General features: G+C 37.6%; 1 protein-coding gene across 1 annotated transcript in view; it reads left to right on the top strand.

Moving 5' to 3' along the window:
* LOC118705833 (patched domain-containing protein 4) overlaps positions 1-20,943 on the top strand; it is a 60,054-nt gene extending 39,111 nt beyond the window's left edge. Inside the window, 1 exon segment of the mRNA XM_036414954.2 lies at positions 20,440-20,943. Coding sequence (XP_036270847.2) covers positions 20,440-20,943 — 504 coding nt within the window.
* Positions 20,944-24,708: the final 3,765 nt, after the last annotated feature.

The following is a 24,708-nucleotide window of genomic DNA, read 5'->3' as shown; positions in this document are numbered from 1 at the left end:
TCTCAGTAAGGAAAAGGATAAACAAACCTAATGAAAATACCATATAATAATTATAAATGTCATAGGAACAATTCAGAAAATATCACACTTCAGAGGAAAGAGCTTTCTCCCAATTTATGGTTCTTGAACAATTTTTGTCAGTTTTAACTTTTTACCACAGATAAGAATTTCTCTTGCAAATGTGTTGACTCATCTTAGATAATTTTGAAATTTCCTCAGAAATTCTGAGTCTTCACTGGTCATTTTAATTCATTTTGAAAATCTGTCTGTTTTAATATTTTATTATATCCAGGAAATGTATTAAGTTATTAATTTTTATGCTATATGCCATTGCTTCAAAAAATGATCATTTTTGTTAATTCTTTATTATTTAACTTAACTTCTGTCTATTCAAGGCATTACTATGTCAAATTAAATTAAAATTTTGGACCTTTTCTCCTTCCCTCTCCCCCACAGCTATTTCCTGCTTTAAATATACTGCTGACTCATTTATCCCTAAATGATCAAATTTCCCTTTGCAAATAATTCTTAATTCAATAACCTGATCTCACATGACTATTTCTATGACTAGTTCTGTCTGCACAGATGCCTGGATGTGAAACAGGAAAGTTATGAGGTCACCTCTGAGGATATTCTTTACATTATACCCAGCAAAAGAGATTATTATTTTTTTTCATTCTCACTTTCTTTTAACAAAGCCTATTTTTTTCTATGTCTGAGATAAATTTTCTGGATTCTGCCATTATATGCTGAGCACATGATCCAAAAAAATGTCTCCGCTTCTATAGAGAATAACCTAGCCAAGGACATAGGATCATTATAATGAAATGCAAATTTCTCATTAAAAGGCAAATCCTTCATCTCAAAAGGTTGAACAGGATGCTACTTCACTTGACTTAATTTCCTATTAAGGGACTGTAAAAAGATTCCAACTACAGACTATTCTTTGGATCTGAACCACGTTTATGTCAATGAATTGAAACATTTGAGTGTGTTATAAGTCCATATCCTACAAAATTTTATTCTGAGATAATTAAACAATGTCAGCAAATGGGTTGTCATGTTTTAATTCTTCCCTTTGTTTACTATATTTTTCTCATCAGAGATGGGGAAATGTTTCATCAATATAGACTCTACAGGAAGTGCTGCTGTTTTTCTGCATTGCTTTGGCTTTTTATGGATTTTCCTGACCTATTTTCCTTATTCCTCTGGATTCCCCTCACAGCTTCTAGTCTTCTCACATTACTCACTTTGACTGGACAAGTATGGCCTTAGCCACAGTCCATTGGCTGTGTAATACTTTGGGTATCTCTAGCCTCTGACTTTAGCAATCTATTCATAATCTTATTCATTTGTAAGTATTCCCACCTTGATATTTTTCAGGTACTTAAAACTCGATACACAGAGCTCAATCCCAGTTCTTCCAACCCCACACAAATGTGATTTTTCAGCCTTCGGGTTCCTAAGCAACAACTATGGAGTTGTCATCTACTTGTCCTTTCTTGTCTTCATCTCTCACATTCAGTCTGTCAACAGTTCTGTTCATATACTACTTACACATTTCTTTATTAACTCATTCTCTCTTCTCTCTGTTACCACATGCTCAATTTAGGGATTTGTTATCTCTCACCTGGATATTTAATGAAATCTATTCATCTATTGCTCTGTCAACATTGTCATAAAACCTCAACACACACATACATCTCAGCCCATTCTTCATATTGCTACCAGAGGGAACTTCAAACACATATACCTCATCAGGGTACTTCTTGTTTTAGTGATTTTCAGTGGCAACTATCTCACTTTCTTTTGGATGACACACAGTCCCTTTTGATGGCTCTCTCATTTCATTCTTTTCTGTTCTGGATGAGCAATAACAAACACCATTGCTCAGACTGCTCTTGGAGGGTGTGATGGGACTCACTGTCCCTTCACAACAGGAAGAGGCCTTTGTTATTCCCCAGTGGCTAGCTCAGTTCTGAGGGGCAGTGCACTCCTGTAGACCCTTACTAGGTATTTCCTTGTAAACAGATCCCATGCTGCCAGTCCATTCTAAGGGAGTGTTGTTTTCCATGTTCCGGTTGCTCCTGATGTTTTCAATAGTGCATTGACATAACAATATGCATATGAAAAGTCTCCCATAAATACGTGCTTATGTAACTGATTGCAGTGGCTTCACATAGCGCTGATCTTTCCATTGAAGCAGACATTAAGTTAATCATGCTTCCTCCTTGTAAACGAAGGATGTCAGGTTGTTTTCTTTACATAAGCCATGTAAAAAAGAGAGCCTCCCACCGATTCATAAAAGATAGGCATGACATAGTCACCTTCAGTTCTCTGACTGCTACAAAATTATGTGGAATTAATCTGTGCTGCTGTAAGAGAGTGAGAGTGAATGTTCTTAAGGACAATGGACCAGCCTTTTATATTTTTGTGCTTATATTTTGTAAAATAGCTCGGTTTGTAGCAGGTGTTATAAAGAATTCGTTCTTTGTTGAATGTGTAAAGTTGGAAATAATGTCTGTGTGTACTGTTTTAGTATTTTCATTTCTAACCGTATTTTCCCCTTCTCTTCACTTTAATATAACCAAGTCATTTGGTTGAAGGTATTTGCTATCAACGGGGAAGGTGAAATATATTGAATTCATATTAACACTGTGCTAGAAAAAGTATTCTTGCCATTTTTTTTTTTAGCAAACTTCAGTGATGTCTGTAACATGTTACAGAATAAGAGAACATTTATCTATAGTAAGTATGAAAAGTGGCACTGAAACAAATATATTGAAATCAAAGCTTTCTGTAAGTTATTTTGATTAAGTTGTATTTCTCTGAACCATCCAGTTGGGTGGTCAGATGATAGATCAGAAAACATAAGAGGAAACCATCTGAGTTTAGAATAACCCCATTTGGCTTTAGCATGCTGCCATTTTATATTTGAAATTTAAAGACAGGTACACAACCAGGAAGCTAGTGAGGCTCCTTCATGATTTCACCAGGTGATTTTAGGTAGAGGACCCTTCCAGGGTATGGGGTGTGTTCTGTACTATAAAATCTGCAGGTTTGCTGTCAAATGCTCTACCCCTGAGCTACACCCCCAGAATCTGCAAGTTTGATTCTCACTTCCATCATTTCCTGGCTACAGAGAATGCCACAAAGCCACAGGTCCTCTTTGTACCATGAAATTTGTCATATTTGGAAGCCCCATCTTTTTGGTACCTAGAATAAAAGTAGATGACAGTGATGACATACAGGCCTGACTCAATTCCTGAACCCAATGAATCCTGGGAAGCCTACAGTGAAGGAGGCTTGTCCCAGGAATTTTCTCTGTTATGATATGCGCTGTTTTCCAGGTTAGAGAAAGCCCATGTCCAGGTGGTCATTTAAAGGGAAATTTGAATCAGCAATTTTAGATTTCCTCTAAATATACCAGATACAACCTGCCTCCTAAAACTGCATTAAGCTGGGAGCAAGCTTTAGGTGGTACAGAGAGTGGGACAGGGTATTAGCACCTTTTGTAAACATTTTTAGCTAAACATACCCTAATTAGGACCCCTGGACCTTTTTTGTATTTTTGGTATAGGCTGAGAGTCCGTGGAATGTTTTCAGTGTTAAGGGCCATGACCTGAGTTTATTTTATTTTAAGATAACTGAATTACTCAATCATTATTTTGTAACTAGAGGCCCCATGCATGAAATCATGCAAGGACCTTGGTCTTGGCCCCCGCTCTCTGCCACAATGGCCAGGGGCTTCTGCCACCTCTGCTGCGGCCCCCACCACTGAGGCTTTGTCTGGAAGGAAGGATGTCCAGTCTAATTAGCATATTATGCTTTTATTATTATAGACTACAGGCCTGGTGTATGAAATTTGTGCAGGTCAGGGGAAGGGTGTCCCTCAGCCCAGCCTGCATCCTCTTCAATTTGGGATCCCTCTCACAATCCAGGACTACTGGCTCCCAACTGCTCACCTGTCTGCCTCCTGATTGCCCCTTAACTACTCCCCTGCCAACCTGATTGATGCCTAACTATTCCCCTGCCAGCCTGTTTGCCCCTAACTGCCCTCCTCTGCAGGCCTGGTCCCTCCCAACTGTCCTCCCCTGCTGGCCGTCTTGTAGTGGCTATCTTGTGTTCACATGGAGGCAACCATCTTTGACCACATGGGGGCAGCCATCTTGTGTATTGGAGTGATGGTCAATTTGCATATTACTCTTTTATTAGATAGGATTAGATAATAACTGTTGATAGAGCCCTTACAAAGTAACACACAAGGTGCCATTCGTCTACAAATATCATCAAACATATCTTATAATAAAGCTTATGATCTAGACAGTCCTGTTTCATGATTAAAGAAAGAAGCTCAGAGGACTAAGCAACTTTCCAAAAGTCACAGCAGTAATAAGTGATCAAATTACCATTAAAGCCCAAGTTCTCCAAACTTTAAAGCAAATTGCTATTGCCAGCCATATGGCCTGTGATGCTAAAGTGGTTTTGCCATCATCACTGTGGTAACCAGGTCATTTGACTAAGCACTGTAGGTCTTTCCTCTGAAGAATGGGGAGATATCAGTTCATTTCTTAATACTTCTTAAGAACAGGTTGGATAGAATTCTCTATAGGCTAAAGCTTTGTCCTTTGAAAATAAGGATAGTGACTTAAAAAAAAATCCATTGACTGTCAAAATTATGAGAAATGGGCTTGCTGAATCTTGGCACTATTTTGAAATATTCAGAAGTAAATTGTAACCAACCTGAAACAAGGAGTGCAATTTTGATTAGAAGCATTTCCTCCAAACTCCATGAAATAGAACTAGATGATGTCAGAACTGACAGAGCTGAGCGGGATATGTATGTGTGGCTAGAAGTAGCAGCACTCATGTTTATGTAGTTGAAGCAATCAAATTCCCAAATTTGATTTATGTGTGTTGACTCTGAAAATTGGCCTGTTTCAGAATAGTAAATTCAGTGATGGTTGCTTTTATTATAATGTGACTCTCTGTCTTAATATTTTTCCCTATTGCATAAAAATCTAAGTAAATTAATTGTCAAAATATTTTGGGATGATTCATCAAGTTTGCTTTTACTCATTGTAACTTATTTTCACCTAACTTATTAAAGTTACCATATGTTCCAAACCAAAAATGGAGATATGTGGTCAAATGAAAGATTTTAATTAAAAATAATACTATTAAAAAAGTTCACATAGATATAAACTAAGAACATATAAGTGTTGTATGAATTTTTTTTATTTAGATAATAAGAAAACATGAAATTTAACCTGCCTTACTAAAATTAAAATCCACAGTTATTCATTATCTTTAATACTAACTTGGCTTTATATTAGCTTTAAACAAAAACAACTTGAATCTTCGCTTTAAAGAAAGCTAATAAGTGGGCAATTTTTTTGCTCTCAAGAAACAGAGACAAAATTATTTTCTAAATCTTTAAAGATTTATGAAAAATCTTTTGTAGTAAGTTTTAAACTATCATGCAAAAAAGGTATTTTGCTTATGTGTTAATTTCTCATTTGGGTATTTTTAAAAGTTTTATTAATTTTTAAAAGTTTACCTTCCAAAGGCATCCAGATGCTCCTTCGCTAGACATGCAAGCACATATAGTTTAATTCAAAGATGAGCTAATGCACTTACTAAACCATGCCACATCAACACAGAACATGTTGCAAAGGTTCGTCTTTCCATTCACATTTCCTGTTCTGGAGAAGCAATATTTAACTCCCACATGGAGCCGTGAGATAGGAGAGTAGTTATTTTCTTGGCCTTATCAAGAGGCTTTCAATTATTTTTATATCTTTGAGGCTGAATATCTCAGTGGTGGTACAGAACAATTGCAGGGGTCTCATTAGAATGTGTATCACACACGATACTTTCAAAGCATGTCAGTCCTTTCAGGGATTAAAAAGAAAAGGTAATTTAGTGAAGATAAAATGGATTTAAGCACAAGTTGGGTTCTTTATCTGGCATTTTACTGACATAGTTCAATAATATCCCTCCCTGTGACTTCAACATAGTTGTCTTTCAAATAAAGGGAGGACAAAAAGGGGAGTGGGCAGATAAGGAAACTGGAGAGAGATCAGAGGGTTGAGGGAAATAGGAAAGAAAAGAGAGAATGAGCAGGAGAAACTGCTGGGCAGGAGGAGTAAGGCGGCAATGAGGCAAAGCCAGGAAGAGACCAGGAGGTTGTTCATATAAGCAATGAGAAACTAAGATCTAATTCATCTTCAGTAGTGATATAAGGGTGTCACTTCTGTTTTATCAAAGGGTTAAGATTCTAAGGTCATCCACAGCTACATATGAATGCTGCACTCTTGTCTTCACATTTTTTCACAATGTGCTCCTTCTATGCTTCCCTGAATTATGTGCCCCAAAGTATGTAATTTAGCTTGGGAAAGGTACAGACTTCGTTTCCTACCTTCAGTGAAGCTGGAAGTCTAATTGGAATGATAAAGCAGATAGCAATGGCAAAGGACTATGTGTATTCATATCAGAAGAGGCCCCTTTGAATGAAGACAAGGTTACAATCTTGGAAATCAAAGCAAAATAGAAATGAGAAAAATGGAGTTCATAAATAGCAACACTGTCTGCAAACTGCACAAATGAATGGCATATTTTCTGAAAGTTTTAATCAACCTCATAATCTAGACCTTTGCAATTACAATTATCTGGATAATTTAAGAAAGAAATAAACCAGCTTTTACTTAAAATGATGCTTTATGCATACCCTAAATTATTTTCATTTGGTCAAATAATTTGTCCTTTTTTTTTCAAAATAAATAAAAATAATGCATGGGAAAGAAGGATACAAAGACAAAAATGAAAAAAGAACCTTAGGAAGGCCAGTTTGGAATTCAAGTTCAATACAAGGAAAGCGATATTGAGCTGCCATGGTCCTCAAAATCTTTTATTTGAAAAGAAAACACATAGCCATGTGCAAGGTCAGATCAGCTCCAGGCTGAAGTGTGTGTTAGCATTGTACAATATCTTGGAACCCAAGAATCTGCTGTGGACTAACCTATAACTTCAAGTTCATTCTTCATTACATCTTAATGGACCAAATCACAGTCCTTAATGAAGAATGAACCATCATATCTCAAGTTCACTAAGATGCCACAAGGCAGATTGCTTATAACATAAGCCCGGAAATAAGTGAGTCCTGATTCTTGGTCTTCTCTCCTCTCCCAACTGCAGAAGTGACATTTGATTAGTAGTTGTATCTAATTTATCCCTTCCATTCCTCTCTGTCCTTTATTCAGTTCCCTTAACACATTTATTATTATTTTTGTTGATGAGTACCTAAACTTTTAAAATATATATATATATATAATATAAAATAGCCCAACTAACCAAGAAAACAGACATAACCTATAATTTTATACAAAATAAGAGCCAATGTTAAAATGTTGATGATGTCCTTTGACTATTTATATGTGCATATTTATTTTCACATGGCTGAGATCATGCCATATGTAAATAATTTTTGCAGCTCTTAGCAATTATCTTGATTCTTTGGCTGTATCTTCTATGTTATAATGTTCTATGCTGCTTCATTTTCATTTCTCTATTATTTCTGTGATTTGTTTCTATAACAAAATTATAAACTCTTCCAAAAGAGAGACTTTATCTTTCATTTATTTGCCCTTATCTTGTTTTCTACACACAGACTAACGATTCACCTTCCCAAGCTCTCAACAGAGGTATTGTTTAAACATATTAGATTTATGGGAATCATTAGAAGAAGTAGTTCACTTCCAAATATCCCTGCATGTAAACTTTTCTTCAAGAATCCATCAGCATCCCAGAAGACATGCTGTTTCAGGGTATGAGGGAAATTTATTTTCAGAATAGTGTGCATTCTATAAGATCTGAAAAGTCTTTTTTTTTATGCTCATACAATCAGCTAGATAAGTTTTCTTGTAGACAAAGCTATAAGGAGGGCAAAAACTGACCTAATGCTCCCTATCTAGTACCCATTTCTATCCTTAATACACACCAAAAGTTTATTCTTCACACTGCTGGTAAAGAGAGCATTTAGATAAGTGAATCTCCATACTCACTACCAGTACCCATCCCCATATTACTGCTTCTCAGTAGCCCCCATTGTGTATTTCAGTTACTCTCAAAGTCCCAGGAACTCAACATGCTTACTCTCCTTTCTACACTTTTGCACATATTTTTTCCTTCTGTCTGGAAGAAGAGCATTCCTCCCCACATCCACCATCCAAATTTCCATGTGCACTTGGATAGTTGTCACTCATGCTTCAAGTTCCAGCTAAGAACCTTCTTTGGAAAATCTTCTTAGTCCCTACTAGGCCGGAAATCATTCTTAGTACTACCTTACCATCTTGTGTTAACTAGTACCATAGTGTAAATATATATATCTTTTTTTTGTTTGTTTGTTTATTTATCTTCTTCTCCAATCCCCCACTCCATCCAGAGCCATAGGCTCTTTGAAGGTAAGAACTATAGCTGTTCACCATTTGGTCCTTCATAGCTGGCTGACAAAGAGACACAGAGCATGCACTCGCTGAATATTTCTTGAGTAAAGGAATACCTTTGCTCTTCTTGCCTGTTTCCACCTGTGTGTCATGTCCTAGGAACTCCAGGAACTCACCACATTAGTGCCCCATGGAGTAGGCACTAATGTACCTGCAGTGCCTATATCTGTGATTTGCCCTAACTCACCCATTTTGATGAGGATGTTTTGAGTTCTGTTCTGAGGTTTGTCTCTGTAGGTTGTCAGTCTGATCTACTTTTTCACTCAGAGGCGCTGATGGCCCTGATGTCACAGGCCTTATAGAGTATGTATGTGGTTTTCAATTAGTGTCTCTGTTGGAGAAGTTTCTTAACCCACAAGGAAGGTTGTCCTGGAGGAGGAGACTTTCAATCCCTCTATTTAGGGCCTTTCTGCATTCCTGAAATGCTCCCACAAGAGGGATACATAGTCTTCCTTTATGTAACCAGCATCAGAGTTAAATGTTCTTAGATATGGACTACTTGCCCATGTGATTCTGTTATCAGTAGAAGTGTAATTCTTGGGTTGTTGTGAGGAAAATAATTTCCTGAGTTGTTGTGAGGAAAATAATTTCCTGAGTTCCCCATGGGAGCATGAGGTTTCCTGGAAAGCTTTGTTGATAATGTAAAATGAGGGGAGCGCCCCTCCAAGGTTCCATCTCTGTTTCTCCCACATGGAAGAAATTCAATCTTGTCTTCGGCAGGCCAGAATTAAGGCTGCTGCCCATGCTTTCTAGGTCATATTAAAGTCCAGTCCAGTTCAGCATCTGGCTAGCTTAGCTTGCAGTCCATTGCATGTGGAGTCCGAATGGCCTTGCTTAAGGTCACATGTCTATGAAGAGAGAATACCTGAATGCATTGGTGAGTGCTAGTCAAGGAGCAAGAGAGAAAAGGGAACAGGAAGAGTGAGAACTCTTTGGGAATTTTAACTTTCCAAGATTTCACTCATTTCTGATGGGGTCTACCCCTAGCCCAGTAGTCGGCAAACTGCAGCTCATGAGCCACATGCGGCTCTTTGGCCTCTTGAGTGTGGCTCTTCCACAAAATACCACGGCCTGGGCGAATCTATTTTGAAGAGTGGCATTAGAAGAAGTTTAAGTTTAAAAAATTTGGCTCTCAAAAGAAATTTTAATCATTTTACTGTTGATATTTGGCTCTATTGACTAATGAGTTTGCCTATCACTGCCCTAGCCAATCAACTGTTCCCCAAGCTAGACTAATAGCCAAGCACTTTAACTACCCTGATTCCCCCAAAATAAGACAGTGTCTTATATAAATTTTTGCTCCCAAAGTGCGCTAGGTCTTATTTTCAGGGGATGTCTTATTTTTCCATGAAGAAGAATACGGTACACATTTATTGTTAAATGAAATTAAAGGAGATTTATTACCTGTATACGGTATGGTAGTACGGTAGTTCGGTAGTTGTCAACACAAACCAGACAAACTGTGAATCCTACAGTATCAAGAATTTACTCATTTATTCAATGACAATCATGTCATCATCTTCTAGAACATCATCATAACAATCCAATTCCTGAATTTTCTGGTGAATTTCTTGTGACTCCATTTCTTTCAGAATCAATGGACCAAATCTCTCATGTTTAGCCGGGTGGGGGGGGGGGGGGGCTTGTTTTCAGGGAGATGCCTTATATTTCACTCAGAAGGAAACTTGTAAGTAGGTCTTATTTTCGGAGGATGTCTTATTTTCGGGAAAACATGATACATCAGCCCCACTTCACTACACATGTGCCTATCTCCTCCTTCTCCTCCCAACAATCCAACACCAGATGGGAAGGGAGAGGAGTTAATCCCCTTGGAGAAATAATGCTGTGTGAAGCTGTAGCTTCCTGATGAAGCTTCCCCAGTGATCCCTTATAAAGTCTGGCCTTCGCTATGCTCTCTTCCTTGTATTAATCTTAATATACTAGCTAATTAAATGATAACAATTTCTTTGTGAAAGATTCACATAAAATAATAATATTGTTTCTTATGGAAATTTTTGGGATAGAGTTACAAATCTGAGGTACAAAAAACCAAAATGTTCACTGTTAAATGCCTCACATTTAATGTAAACACTAGCTCTACTTCCACATTGTGTTTCTAAATTTGTGTAAATATTTTACCTGAGTAAGGAGAAATTACAAATATTTATCTGAAGTAAAACCAATACAGGGGAGATGATACTCATGAAATAGAGAACTGAAGCTAAAATGAATTTTACTAAGAAGTAAATTAATTCATCTGGGCTACTGAGAGATGATTTATATCTAGGCAAAATGGGGCAAATTCTTGATCTTTTTCTGTTTGATAAGAATTCTCCCAGGAAACTGTTCAAAGAAAGAGGAAAAAAGGCTATTGGGTCCAGATTTAAAGACAAGAAAATCTTCTTGTTTCTATGGAAATGAACATGGGTCGTCCAGTGTTTCTCCTTCCTTCTTATTTCTTTTTTTCTCCCCCTCAGGGAAGACTTCTCCAGCCTACTTTGCAGTGTCTAATGACTTTTCCACAGATGAATCATTAAATACAGAGCTAATAAGACCTTTAGAGAGAATGTAAGCCAAAGCTTTTATTTTGGAGATGAGGGAGTTGGCATTCAGAAAAGTCAACAGCATGTCCCCTGTCATCCTGATGTAAAGTAGTAGAACTGGAACTTGCAACCAGGTGTCCTGTTTCAGTTGTTTGCTGACAAATGTGGAATAATCTTAGATGGCTAAGTGAATAGACAGTCTCACTCAAATATTTAATTCATGATATATATTAATAAAAATAATATCCAATACTTTCTGAGCACTATTCTAAATGTTTTCTGTGTATTAATACACTTGATCCTCACAATGCCTTTGGATTTTTATGTTAACCAACTAGAGGCCTAGTGCACAGAATACATGCACGGGGTGGGGGAGTGTGTCCCTCAGCCCACCCTGCACCCTCTCCAATCAGGGACTCTTTGAGGGATGCCCTACTGGGATCAGGCCTAAACAGACAGTCGGACATCCCTCTCACAATCCAGGAATGCTGGCTCCCAACTGCTCACCTGTTTTCTTTCCTGAATGTCCCCTAACTGCTTCTGTCTGCCAGCCTGATCACCCACTAACCACTCCTCTGCCAGCCTGATTGATGTCTAACTGCTCCCCTGCCAGCCTGTTTGCCCCCAACTACCATTTCCTATAGGCCTGGTCACCCTAACTGCCCTCCCTTGCAAGCCTGGTCATCCCTAACTAGCTAATTAAATTATAACAATTTCTTTGTGAAAGACTCACATATAATAGTAATATTGCTTCTAACTGCCCTCCCTAACTGCCCTCCCTGTAGGCCTGGTTCTCTGCAACTGCTCTCCCCTATAGACCTGGTCATCCCCAACTGCCTTTCCCTGTAGGCCTGGTCACCCTCAACTTCCTTCCTATGCCTGTCTGGTCACCCCTAACTGCCTTCCCTGCAGGCTTGATCTGCCCCAACCACCCTCCCTTGCAGGTCTGGTCCCTCCCAACTGCCCTCACCTCTGGCCATCTTGTGGTGGCCATCTTGTGTCCACATGGGGGCAGCCATTTTGACCACATGGGATCAGCCATCTTGTGTGTTGGAGTGATGGTCAATTTATATATTACTCTTTTATTAGATAAGATAGAGGTCTGGTGCACAGGTTGGGGCCAGCTGGTTTGCCCTGAAGGGTGTCCTGGATCAGTGTTGGGGTTCCCTTGAGGTATGGGGAGGCCTGGGTGAGGGGCCTGTGGTGGTTTGCAGGCTGGCCACACCCCCTGGCAACCCAAGTGAAGGCCCTGGGATCGGGGATTTATTTATCTTCTATAATTGAAACTTTGTAGCCTTGACTGGAGGCCTAGGCTGGCCAGGGCAAGCAGAAATCTTGGCTTCCTCCATTCCTGGGAAACCCAAGCCTTCTGCTTGCTCTGTGGCCGCAGCCATCTTGGTTGGGTTCAATTGCATAACCACTTCTGATTGGCTGGTGGGTGTGGCTTGTGGATGCAACAACGTGACGGTTAATTTGCATATTACTCTTTTATTAGATAGGATAATAAAACTGAAGTCCGGAGAGTTTGAGAGATTTCCACAGCTGTCAGTGTGGATGCTGGGACTGTAAGCAAGACCACTGAACTCTTGAGTCTGTGTACATAAGTGCTATATGCTTCCTTTTATTCAAGTATATCGATAAATCATTCAAACATATGTGTAGTCGAGTTAAGAGCATGAGCATTGGGAGTCAGAGGAATCAAGTGACCAGCTCTGTCACTTAGGAGTTGTATGACTTCACTCACATTGTTTTCTCTCACTTGGCCCTTGTGGGAGAGATAGGAGGGAAATACTACCCCCTTTCCTTCATGGTTTTTATGGCTAGTCAGATAATTAAAATTAAATAAAGTAGATTAATAAGAGAAAATAAAATTTAATATGTACACAGGGAGAATCACATAAGCATGAAAATTCCAAAGACAGTAAGGCAAGTGAGGTACATTAAGTCCCCACTTAATAGCAGATTTTTGGAAAATATGACTTTAAGTGAAATAACATATAATGAGACCAATTTTACTATAGGCTAATTGATATAAACAAGAATTAGGCTCTTATAGCATATTTCTGTCCACAAACATCACCAAACTTCTAAATTAGACACAAAACATTTCTGATATTAAAACATTGAATTAAATGTGAGCAATACAACCCTGACCAGCATTGTTCAGGGGTTAGAACATTATCTCTAGCATCAAAGGATAACGAGTTTAATCGCTTGTCAATGGCAGCTTCATGGGTTGCAGGTTCTATACCCAGACCCAGTCAGGGATATGCAGGGGACAACCAATTAATGTGTCTCTCTCACAATGATGTTTCACTCCCTCTCTCCTTCTTTATCCATTCTCTCTCTCTCCCCTCCTCCACTCTCTTCCTTAATGATTTTCCTAATCACTTATTCTAGTTGAGTCATTGGTGTCTGGATACCATCTCAGCAGCTCAGGGAGAAAAGTTGGACCCATCTGGACAGGATGCAGGGCCACTCACACCCACACTCACTCAGACTGGGACAATTTAGACAAGTCCACTAACCTCACTTGCACATCTATGGGATGTGGAAGGAAACCCAAATCCCTGGAGAAAACCCACACAGACATGGGGAGAATGTGCTGACTCCATATAGACAGTGGCCCCAGCAAGGAATTACTTTTTTTTTTTTTTTTTTTATCAATGTTATATTGAAATGGTATTGACTAAAATGACATTATTCGAGGACCTGTTGTATTATATATGTGTAACATTCTGGACTAAGGAAAGGGAGGTAGGGGTCTGGGACTTCCAAGGGAAATAAGTCAATTCGCCTCATCTGGGAGATAAAAATGAATAATGTTTAATAAAAAAATTATTTGCTGGAACATCTTGAGACAGTGTGCCTTAGAAAGGACTTTGATTGAAGGGCCTGGCTAGTTCCCAGACTAAACTATAGTTATCTATGGTGCTAGCTCCTCGCTGGACCAGATCTCCTATCTTAAATTCTTTAAGGCAGTTAGAGGTAAGGTCAAAGGTTCTTCCTGAGCCTTCTGGACCTTACAAATAACCAGCTTAAAATAATCCATATCTCAAAGAGGCATATATGGGGTGGCAAACTCTGCTCCTTTCAGCCTTTGTGTCTTTATTGGTGACTAACCCCTCTGCTTGCTTGCCTAATCATCCCCTAACTGCCCTCCCCCTGCCAGCCTAATCGCCCCTAACTGCCCTCCCCTGTCAGCCTGATTGCCCTTAACTTCTCTCCCCTGCTGGATCACCCCTAACCACCTCTAGCTCAGCCCCAGCCACCATGGCTTTGCTGGAAGGAAGGGAGGAGGAGAAGATGTCTGGTTGACCTGATCTAATTAGTATATTACCCTTTTATTAGTATAGATTTCATTTCAGCAACACAGAAACCTTATTTTTTAACTTCCCTCTTTGAATAAAAAAACAAGATATATCGATATATGATTGCCCTCGCCTAGTTTAGTAATATGCATAAGGATTTTAATTTATTCTTTATCAGAGCATTTTAATGCTTTAAACCTTTGTTTTGAACATGACTCTTGATTTTTCTTTTTAACTGAAGATCCTGTAGGAACTTGCTTTCTCCGTATTCACTGTGTTTCTACTAAACATGAAGCTCTAGCACATGTGTCAAACACAAGGCCCGCGGGCCAAATCCGTCCCGCCAGGCCTTGCAATGTGGCCCGCACCGCACTGTCATCACTGCACTCCGCTGCGTTTCCATCACAATGACAGTTTATGACTGTTCAGTAAACCATTCAGCCCGCGATTTAGGCTGGATTTTAGATTTTGGCCCCTTCTCTGATTGAGTTCGACACCCCTACTCTAGAGACTCAATATTGTTGATGATTTTATTTAATTCCATTTTATATGTATTCTTGATACTGATAATAAATCAGAGGATAAATTAAGAAATGCACATGACAAAAAATCTTGTTTAAGCAAACTAACAAACAAAAAAAGCACACACAAAAAAACTTAGAATTACTTTAGAAATATCACTGTCTACCATACATAGGAAGGTATTCTTGTCAACAATAAAGGCAACTGACCATCTAAAAGTTCCCAACACCCTTACTGGGTCTACCTCATCAAATATTAATGAAATTTTGATTACAATTGCCTTGGACAGGGGGTTTGTTTCCAAATTGTCTTGCAGCCATAGCAAGTATCTTAATGTAAACCTAGCATATACATTGAGCAGATAGGACACTTACTCCCTGTAATTTCAAATCTTCACCAAGTAATGTATTTTCTGCACAATTTTTATAGCATTAATGTCTCCTCTTGTATATCTTTAAGAATTTATTCTTTGATCATATCTCTGGGAGTTTAATTTTCTTTTCCACTCTGGAAGTTTGCATGAGAGTAATTTTACGAGCTACAAAGTAGTAACTATAAACTAAAAAAGACCTAAAAAGCCCAAGATATATATATATATATATATATATATATATATATATATATATATATATATTTTTTTTTTTTTTTTTTTTTTTCCTGGCATTATTGCTTCTAGAGAGATAATGTGATGAGATGCTTCATGGCCGTGAGACAGCATTGTGACCTGTACTTCCACTGATTCACCTTGGGACAATTTACCTACCAGGGACTGACTCAGCTGACATTTTATTCATGCTGCATCAAGAATCAGAAATACTGCAGGGACCTTCTGACTGAGCTATTTAGAGTCATCTGACTCCCTAAATCATGTTCCACAGTGCAATAAGAGTGAGCACTCCAAAAAGTAAAGCATGCTATGCCCCCTGCTTAAAACTTACCAGAGGCTTCCTATCACAGGACAATGAAGTCCAACTCAATATGACTCCCACGGCCCTTACAGAAGAGACCCTGCTTTCCTCTCTCTTCTCAGATCCCATCATTTCCTTCAGTTCCTTGAACATCTCATGCTATTCTTTGTCCCAACCATAGTGGATACAAATCCTTTTTTCTGGCTACTCACTATGTTGCCCTGTCCATTGAGAAGCTTACTGTACATTATTAGTGTGTAGAGGAAGAAGAGAAAAAATATTTAGGGAAGATATTTTACTAAACTAAGCAGACTGAGAAAAAAAAGATAGTTTATTTTTTTCTGTATCATCACTAATTTCTATGTACACCTCTCTTCATCTGAGGTCCTACTGTCCTTAAATACTTTGAGCTGTCTCTTAATTCTCCAGTTTTAAGCAAAGTAGTCTCTATAAAGTATTGTTACCACACCTCTGAGTGACTTCACTGAGTTAAATATTATGTGTTTATCATACATCAGGCTTTGTTCTAGGCCCAGGGAGATTATTGGTGAGCAAGATAGGAAACGTGCCACCTTTCAATTAAGCACACATTCTCCTGGAAGAGACAGAAAAGGAATGATTGAATAATCACAGAAAGGTCACTTCAGGTAGAAATGGTTAGTAGAAAGGAAATAAAATAGGACCATGTGAGGGAATGATTGGTGGGAAGAAGGTGTCTAGTTTATACTATGTGATTCAAATAGTTTTTTAGAAGCTGAGCTTTCCATGAAGATGTAGCCATAAGAACAGAGAAAGGCATTCTAGGCAGCGGGGATGGTTGGTACAAAGGCCATGAAGTGAAAATTAACTTGAAGGAGTAAGTGAAAAGGCAGAAAAGCTGGTACAGAATTTATGAGTGGAAGAGTAGGAGAAGAGGTCTGTGGGCTCAACCAACAATGAGCCATGCAGGGCCTTGCAGGCCTGGTAAGGGGTTCTTATTTGATCCTGGTGCAAGTGGAAGCTATGAGAAGGATTTAAGGGAATAAATTATGTGATTTCATTTAGAACTGGGGAAATATGTTCCACCTTTAATATGGAAAACATATTGAGGAGGAGTGGAAGTGGTCACAGGATATGAGTTGGGGACTTCAATTTATTTCATCTTAATAATGACAGTTCAATTCAGCAAAACACTGAAAAAGGAGAGCATATGAAAGTAATATGTTACCATCTTGTCATATTTTTATTTTAAGATTTATCTTCATTGAGACATAAAAGTGATTCTGCACTCAAAGGAATTTCAGAATTTGTGTAGGAGGTTTCACTGGGAAAGGAGGAAAATGAATCACCATGTATTAAATGGTTGGCTGTTGGTTTAATGGAGAGGAAAATATTGGAAAAAGGGATCTTCATGTAAGATAGTTTTAATAATAAAGAACATTTAGTGGAGAGTGGGATCCAGCCTGACTTCCCTGAAATCACCCCATAGAACTCTGGAAAGTGCTGGAATTGAGGCTTTCTCAGTTGAGTTGGAACCTTGTGTTCATCCAAGATTTGTCTTCTCAGAGCCTCTAGTTGATTATTTAATTAAACAAAACAGTTCTACCCAATGGGTGGAATATAATGTAAAAATAATCAATTTATGGCTCTATAGTTGTAATGATATCATTCTGACATTCAGATCTCTTCAAAATAGTTCTGGACAATATTTTCATAGAATAACTAGAGGCCTGGTGCATGAAATTTGTGTACTGTTAGGATCCTTAGACCTGGCTGGTGATCAGGGCCAATCAGATCCCTGCCTCCCTGCCTCTTTCTTTCCTTCCTCCCTCAGTGCCCAGCTGCCATGTTCTGTGCCACCCCCTGGTGGTCAGCCCATGTCATAGTGACCAATCGAACTCCTGGTCTCATGGTCAAACTCCCCAGGGAGTTTGCAAATTAGCCTTTTATATGTATGGATAGAGCCAAAAATGTCTTCAGTATCATAAACATTTACTCATATGCTCATATCCACTCACTTTACAAATATGAAAATGTAACGTTAGGAGGGGAAATAAACCAAACAAGGTTTTTTATCCACTTAGAACAAGATGCACAGAGTGATCCAGATCACATGACCCCTGATTATGTATTCTCTCTATTAATCCTACCCAGCTTCTTACATTTCCAGAGGATAATTACAACATATGTGATATTCTTTTCTTTTCCCTCCTACATAGAGGCACCTATGAACTGGTTAGTTTAGGAAACTGAATATCTCTTCTGCCACCCCTTACAAAATAATAGAATGTCCTTTACAAATAATGTATAAAAGTATATTTCTCAAGACTGTACTGAGTACGATGATGGCACCAATGGCTTGTCTCCAATGTGAACCATTCAATAGAGCTTTCAATTCAAGGACATCCAAAGCTTATTTCGTTCTTGTTTGTGGATTAAAGCAAATTAAGAGAAACTCATTCAATTTGTTACTTTCATTTGAATATAATGGAATGAAACAATATTCTTATGAACTAAAAAAAAATGAAAATTAGACTACCTCAAAAGGGGTGTGAGCCGTTAACCAAAGCCAATGAAGATCAGTTATTTAATAATCTATATTTGCCTTGTTTAAATTTTTACTTTTGTCCAGTTACATTACCAGCACCTTCTTTGATCCACTATAAGCTCCAAATAAGGCCTAAGGCATGAATAAATCTTTGTTCTGCAGCTAAAGATCCCTCAGAAATATTCAATATTTTTGGTTATATAAATGAGTAGAGAAACATGGAACTGTACATTCTCAAGTGAATTATGTACAGCTTTTAGAATAATCTTTCAAATAATCAAAAGCACAACTCAACATCACAGATGGGATTTCAAAGAAGTAGAAACCAAGACTGGCACTTAAAATTATACCAAGCTTAAAACAAAAGTAAACAAGCCTAATTAAGGGTCTATGTTTCCTGGACTGAAAAGACAGGAAACTATATTTCACTGTATCTCAGTATGAGTCAGGATTCTCACGCCTTTCTCAAAGCTTTTCCACTTTTCACAGCTCATCGGAGAACATTCGGGGTTTCATGTAGATAGAGCTTTTTGAACCGACAGCCAGAATTTTAGTTTGATATTTATAAGAAGTGGGAGATAAACCAAGGAAAGGAAAAAAAAAAACTAAATCAAATTCTTACTTAGAAATATTTTGTTCACTTATATCTGGCCAGATTGATTTAAATGGAAAGATTGTTTTCTATTGAACATGTGAGGAAAATATGGGTATGTGGAGTGACTATGAAATTTCTTCCTCTTAATTCTGGATGAGGCTACTAACAACATTTGTACTTTCTGTAAATTTCTCAAACTTTTATATTGCTTTTGGACTGTATTAAAAATACAAATACAAACAAGAACTTGGCAGATATAGGTGTCTGTACTAAACAAGTCCACAATAACAGTTCAGTGAAAATAACCAAGGTTACAGCATTGTTGGTTTATTGCCTTTCTGCACTACCCTTCTAGAAAGATTTGTTTTCTGCTCTGAATCTACTTTTTATATCCTTGTGAGATAAATGGCTTGCCTGATCTAACAGAAACCGTCTATGGCATAAATTAATCTTCATACCTGTGTCCCACTCAGTACCTGCAGCCCATCTTCAATGTTATATCTCATCTTGCAACCAGCTATTGGGTTCAATATTCCATCTGACAGCCATTAGCATTAGAGTAAATGACAATGTGGCAAAACCCAAACACAGAAAACAAAAACTAACTGCTTAAAATGTGATAATGGCTGTCATGAATTTTGTTCTAAGTGGTAAGGTACACTGGATGATAATCAGTGTCTGCCTCAGGAGTACCTTAAACAGGAAGAATAAATATCCTACTTTTATGATCTTGTCTACTCTACCTTATGTGAAATTCTGAAGTTGTGATGACTTTTAGCAAACCCACGTGAAATGTTAGCAGTCTCATTTAGGGGGGGTTGTCCACTATATTCTATGGGAAAGAGGTCAACCTGCGGTAAGACTGAGGCATGTGTTTGGAGGGAAAATAATGAGTGAGTAGGTGTTCATATCATATTTTAAAAAACACACACACATTTAACACTATAAAATTAATTAAAAAAAAGAACAATATTTATTTCTCCTTGCTCTGTGATATGCAGTTGTATTTCCAGGATATAAAGGATGAGTATGGATGTTTGTGTGTCTATGTGTGTGTGGTGTAGGTGTGTGTGTTAACCCTAAACAGTTTAGCATATATTTATTAAATGAATACTTAGTTTAACTTTTGAAATATTAACTCATACTTCATTTTTTTTGGCTGAAACTGAATCATAAAACTTGATCTCCATTAAGGAATTACAGTGGGCTGTTACAGAAGGAAATAGTGGGAATGAGGGTATGGATGAGATCAAAATAATAGTTATGCACATTTCTAATGCATGTGGCAAGACTTGTAGAGCTTCATAATAGTCTTTGCATCTTTTCTAATCCTAATCATCTTGCATGGTATCCCATGTGGCTCCAAAAGGTTAAACATAAAATCTAACATGTCACTCCACCCACATCAGTTCCACAATTGCTAACGCCCATCTCTGCCTTTCTTGGTCTCCTTCACTTAGAATAAGAAGCCGTTCTCTGAAATATGCATCTCTCTTGTAACTTATGTCTCCCTTTTTTCTGTTTTCAAGGATGGGAGGAACAGTTTTATTGGACACCAACTGGGCGGGGTAGTAGAAGTGCCAAACAGCAAGGACCAACGGGTCAAGTCAGCCAGAGCCATTCAAATCACCTACTACCTCCAGACCTATGGCTCTGCCACCCAGGACCTCTTAGGGGAGAAGTGGGAGAATGAGTTCTGTAAGCTTATGAGGAAGCTCCAGGAAGAGCACCAGGAACTCCAGCTCTACCATTTAGCATCCTTTAGCCTCTGGAGAGACTTTCATAAGAGCAGCATCCTGGCCAGGAGCAAGGTCCTGGTGAGCCTTGTGCTGATCTTGACCACAGCCACCCTCTCCAGCTCCATGAAGGACTGTTTGCGCAGTAAGCCCTTCCTAGGCCTCCTGGGGGTGCTCACGGTATGCATCTCCCTCATCACAGCAGCGGGGATCTTCTTCATCACAGATGGGAAGTACAACTCCACCCTGCTGGGAATCCCCTTCTTCGCCATGGGTAACTATCCATCCTTGTGGTAATTGGATTCTTATCTGTTTGGGGCAAGGTAGTACATTTCTTGAATTCTCAGGTGGAAGTCAGATTTAATTTTGTGTTGGTGTGTCTGCGTGATTCTGTATGATTTTACATAGGGTGGGTCTGCTTCTCAGGAAAGTATGGGCTGGCCATTTTTCCATTTAGGTGAAGAACTGAATGCTGCCAAATATTTGCACAATACTGTCATTTTCTACTCAATGTCTTCGAAAATTATAGGTCACAGATTAAGGAGTACAGATTTAAGGAGATCCAAAACCTTCAATATTTTCAAACAGAATTTTATAGTTTGTATTTATGGGCATCCTCAAGTTGTTGATAACATTTTCATAGGATGGAAATTTTGAGAACTACTATTATGTTCTCATCTCAAAGAACTTCTTTATTAAATATTAAGTCATTTCAATTTTTTTTATTGGCAATATAATCTATTTCCTCACATCTATATAAAGAAAATCTTCCAGCTGCTACTTAAAAATATATTCATTTCTGATGAAAAAATTAATCCTCAGTTAAGATTATCCTTTCTTGCAAGTTTTCTGCCAGGTATACATAAATGATCTAGAAAATTGTGGGGTGTGTGTGTGTGTGTGTGTGTGTGTGTGTGTGTTTGTGTGTGTGTTAAAGACAAGATCAAATCTTAGAAGAAAAGTGAGTGATGGTTCAGCAACAAAACTGATGGAGCTTATCAGAAAAGAGATGATAATGGGATGACTGTGATGCTGCAAAAAAGTCCTGTCAGATGTGATATAATTCCCTACATGTAGTGATTTAGAGGATGAGCTGTAAAAATTGGCCTCTAGGTGGTGAACTGACATGAGCAAGAGAGCATCAACTCTAAAGTAATTGCTTTTTACTCCCCCAGTTAAAATCAGCTCTAAATTACAGTTCTATTGTTAGATGAAAAAGACACAGGAGTGTGGTCACAACGTCCTCTAGGTGACCCAGGTCCTTTTTGTTTTCACCTAACAATGCTGAGAAGTGGATTCATACTGTAGGTACTGAGACCAAACTTCTTTATCTGGAAACTCAACTTCATTGTGGTCCTATTAAGTTAGTTCATCTAATTGAGCCTCAGTAAAATAAGAATAATTATTGTAACATCTTAAAGATTTAATTTTTAGCTTAATAAGCTATATCTAAAGCTAGTAGTGCATAGTAAAGATTCAATAAGTATCAATAAATTTTATTGGTTAAACTGGTGTGTTAAGTGTAGAGAATTCAATGATAAATAGGAAACAACCCTTGGCTTCAGAAAATTGAAAGTCTTCCTGTATTTTGCATATCATCTTAAATGCATGCTCATTTTGTTAATAAAAAGGGTTTTTCTTTTTCCCAAAGAACTATGCAAAAATAAATTTCACCAGTGACAAGAATGAGTCTAGATTTGAACCATTTAATACTTGTTATGTTTTTTTGAGCTCAGTCTCTTTACTTTAAATGATAATATCAGATTCATAAGAATCATACAGCATGAATCACAAATGAAATGTGACTCATTCCATATGATTTCACTCATATTTGGGATATACTAGTAAAACTGAAACTTATAGACACAGACAACAGTATTGTGGTTATCAGATAGAAAGGGCTTTGGGGTGGTAAAAGGGGCCATATGCATGATGATGGAGGATGTTTTGACTTTAGGTGATGGGCACACAATGCAATATACAGATTATGCATCATAGAAATGTATACTTGAAACTTATATGATCTTTTTTCTTTATGCAAATAAATTTAATTAAAAATAAATAATAAAAAACATTACTCATTCAAGATTGGAAAATTCAATACCTTTAAGCCTACTATGGCTTTTTTTTCTATAATAGAACTGGTAGTAATACAGGAGGCAATGGAAAAGTTAATCAGAAAAGTCTATAATCAAAATTTAAATTTCATACAAATAAAAAGAAAGCTCGTCTCTTGGGATGCTGAATTGGAATATAGACTTTACAAAATCAGAGTGATATTTCCATCCCTTAAAGAAATAAATAAATAATAAAATCACTGAAAGCCATAGATGAGGGAAAAGGCCTGACATTGCAACATACACTTCTCATACTCTTTTTCTCTCAGTGACTTTAACCCAGGACAGTGTATGTAAAGAATTTAGGAAGCCTTTCATTATTTCTGCAACTCAAACCCTTAAAATGTACCAAAAGAAACTTTTTGTGCTATGTTCTGAAACATAACAACAGACATGCAAATATATACTTATTTAAAATATTTGCACTGTCAAGGAGGAGGTTGTTTTGTTGTGTTTTATTAGATTGTAAAGTAACTAAGACTGAGAACTAGTGAAATGAAAGGAATAATACCCAGCTCCCAGCACTAAGAAATCTGGGTTTTCATCTCAGCTTTTCCACTATCTTCATATGTTTTATTGCTCATGTCAGTGTAGTCTTTTGCCATTATGTCTGAGTTCTTTGTATATTAAGACAGATTTTGAAATTTTGAAGATCCTACAATATTATTCTTTTCATTCTTTAACTAGAATGAAATCTAGTTAGAATTTTACCATTCCTTTATAAAAACATTTAAGGTATATATTATCCTCAAATATATAATCTCCATTCTCCTTTGTTGACTGCTAGTGTGCGTGTTTTGGGGCAGGCACACATACAAAGCCTTAGACACACAAAGCTGGGAGACACAAAAAGCACACCCGATGAAGGTGGTGAGGCTGAATGTGATTTGAGCATCAATAAGTTGAGTTTGGCAGATATATATCTTCCAGCAATACACACAGCATTGGTTAAAATAGTCTTTTAAAGGATTACAGTTAAAAAGGTATAAAACTGCATAATCCAGAATCAGTTGTGTGTAAAGAAAATAAGTCCAATTCTTGTAGTAAGCCTCTATTTCTATTCCTGTTTTCTTACAAGGATTTCTTTGAGGCCATGATCATTCACTCTATTACTAGTATGTTCCAGAATTCCAACCATTCATCCTCATTAGAACTTATTCCTGTAGCTGAATAAATATGTTGCTAATGGTGTTCTGCTCTTCAGTCATCTTATTTTTGATGATCTCACTTCCTCTGTACTGCATCTGCTTGTTCTTTTTTTGTGACTATTCATCCACTTAATATATCCAAGGTCACTTCAGAGTCATATATACTGTACCTCTATATCCTGCATTTTTTAAAGCCGGTATCAATTTTTATATTTTGTCCTGGTGTCCCCATAAGTAAATGTATGTTTGTATAATTGAATATTACAGATGTAGGTTTAGAAAAGATTATTTTAGGCATATGTATTTTCTCTAGAAAAGATACCAGAAAAAGAAATCCAGACTTATAACAATTTTTTTGAACTACCTTAAATTGCTCCACTTCACTACAGCCTAATGTTCTTTCCCTATGCAAGCATAAACTAATGAGAATGCCACTAATCTAATTTATAACCGGTTGTCAGCATTTGTTTTAACTGCATTTGCTTCATGTGGATGTGCTTTCTCTTTATGCAAGGAGAAATATGGGCTTATATTGGACACAAATGCCAAGCTGGTTCCTGCTTTATCTTGTCTTTTGTGGCTAGTTGCCAAGGACATTGGTAGCCTTGGTGTACTAATATTTTTGCTGCCCATCCTGAGTTTGTTTTATATTCTAGGAGCCTTACTTTAGTCAATTTGATGCCTCTGGATGCATGCAGATTACTTGTTTTCTTACATGAACTCAGAGTTTCCAGATATGAGACTTATATTCATCATCTAAAACCGAGTTTCATATTTATTTATTTATTAATTTATTC

This window comes from Pipistrellus kuhlii, unplaced genomic scaffold, assembly GCF_014108245.1.
Source record: "Pipistrellus kuhlii isolate mPipKuh1 unplaced genomic scaffold, mPipKuh1.p scaffold_m20_p_5, whole genome shotgun sequence".
NCBI lineage: Eukaryota > Metazoa > Chordata > Mammalia > Chiroptera > Vespertilionidae > Pipistrellus > Pipistrellus kuhlii.
This window is presented reverse-complemented; position numbering and strand designations above follow the sequence as displayed.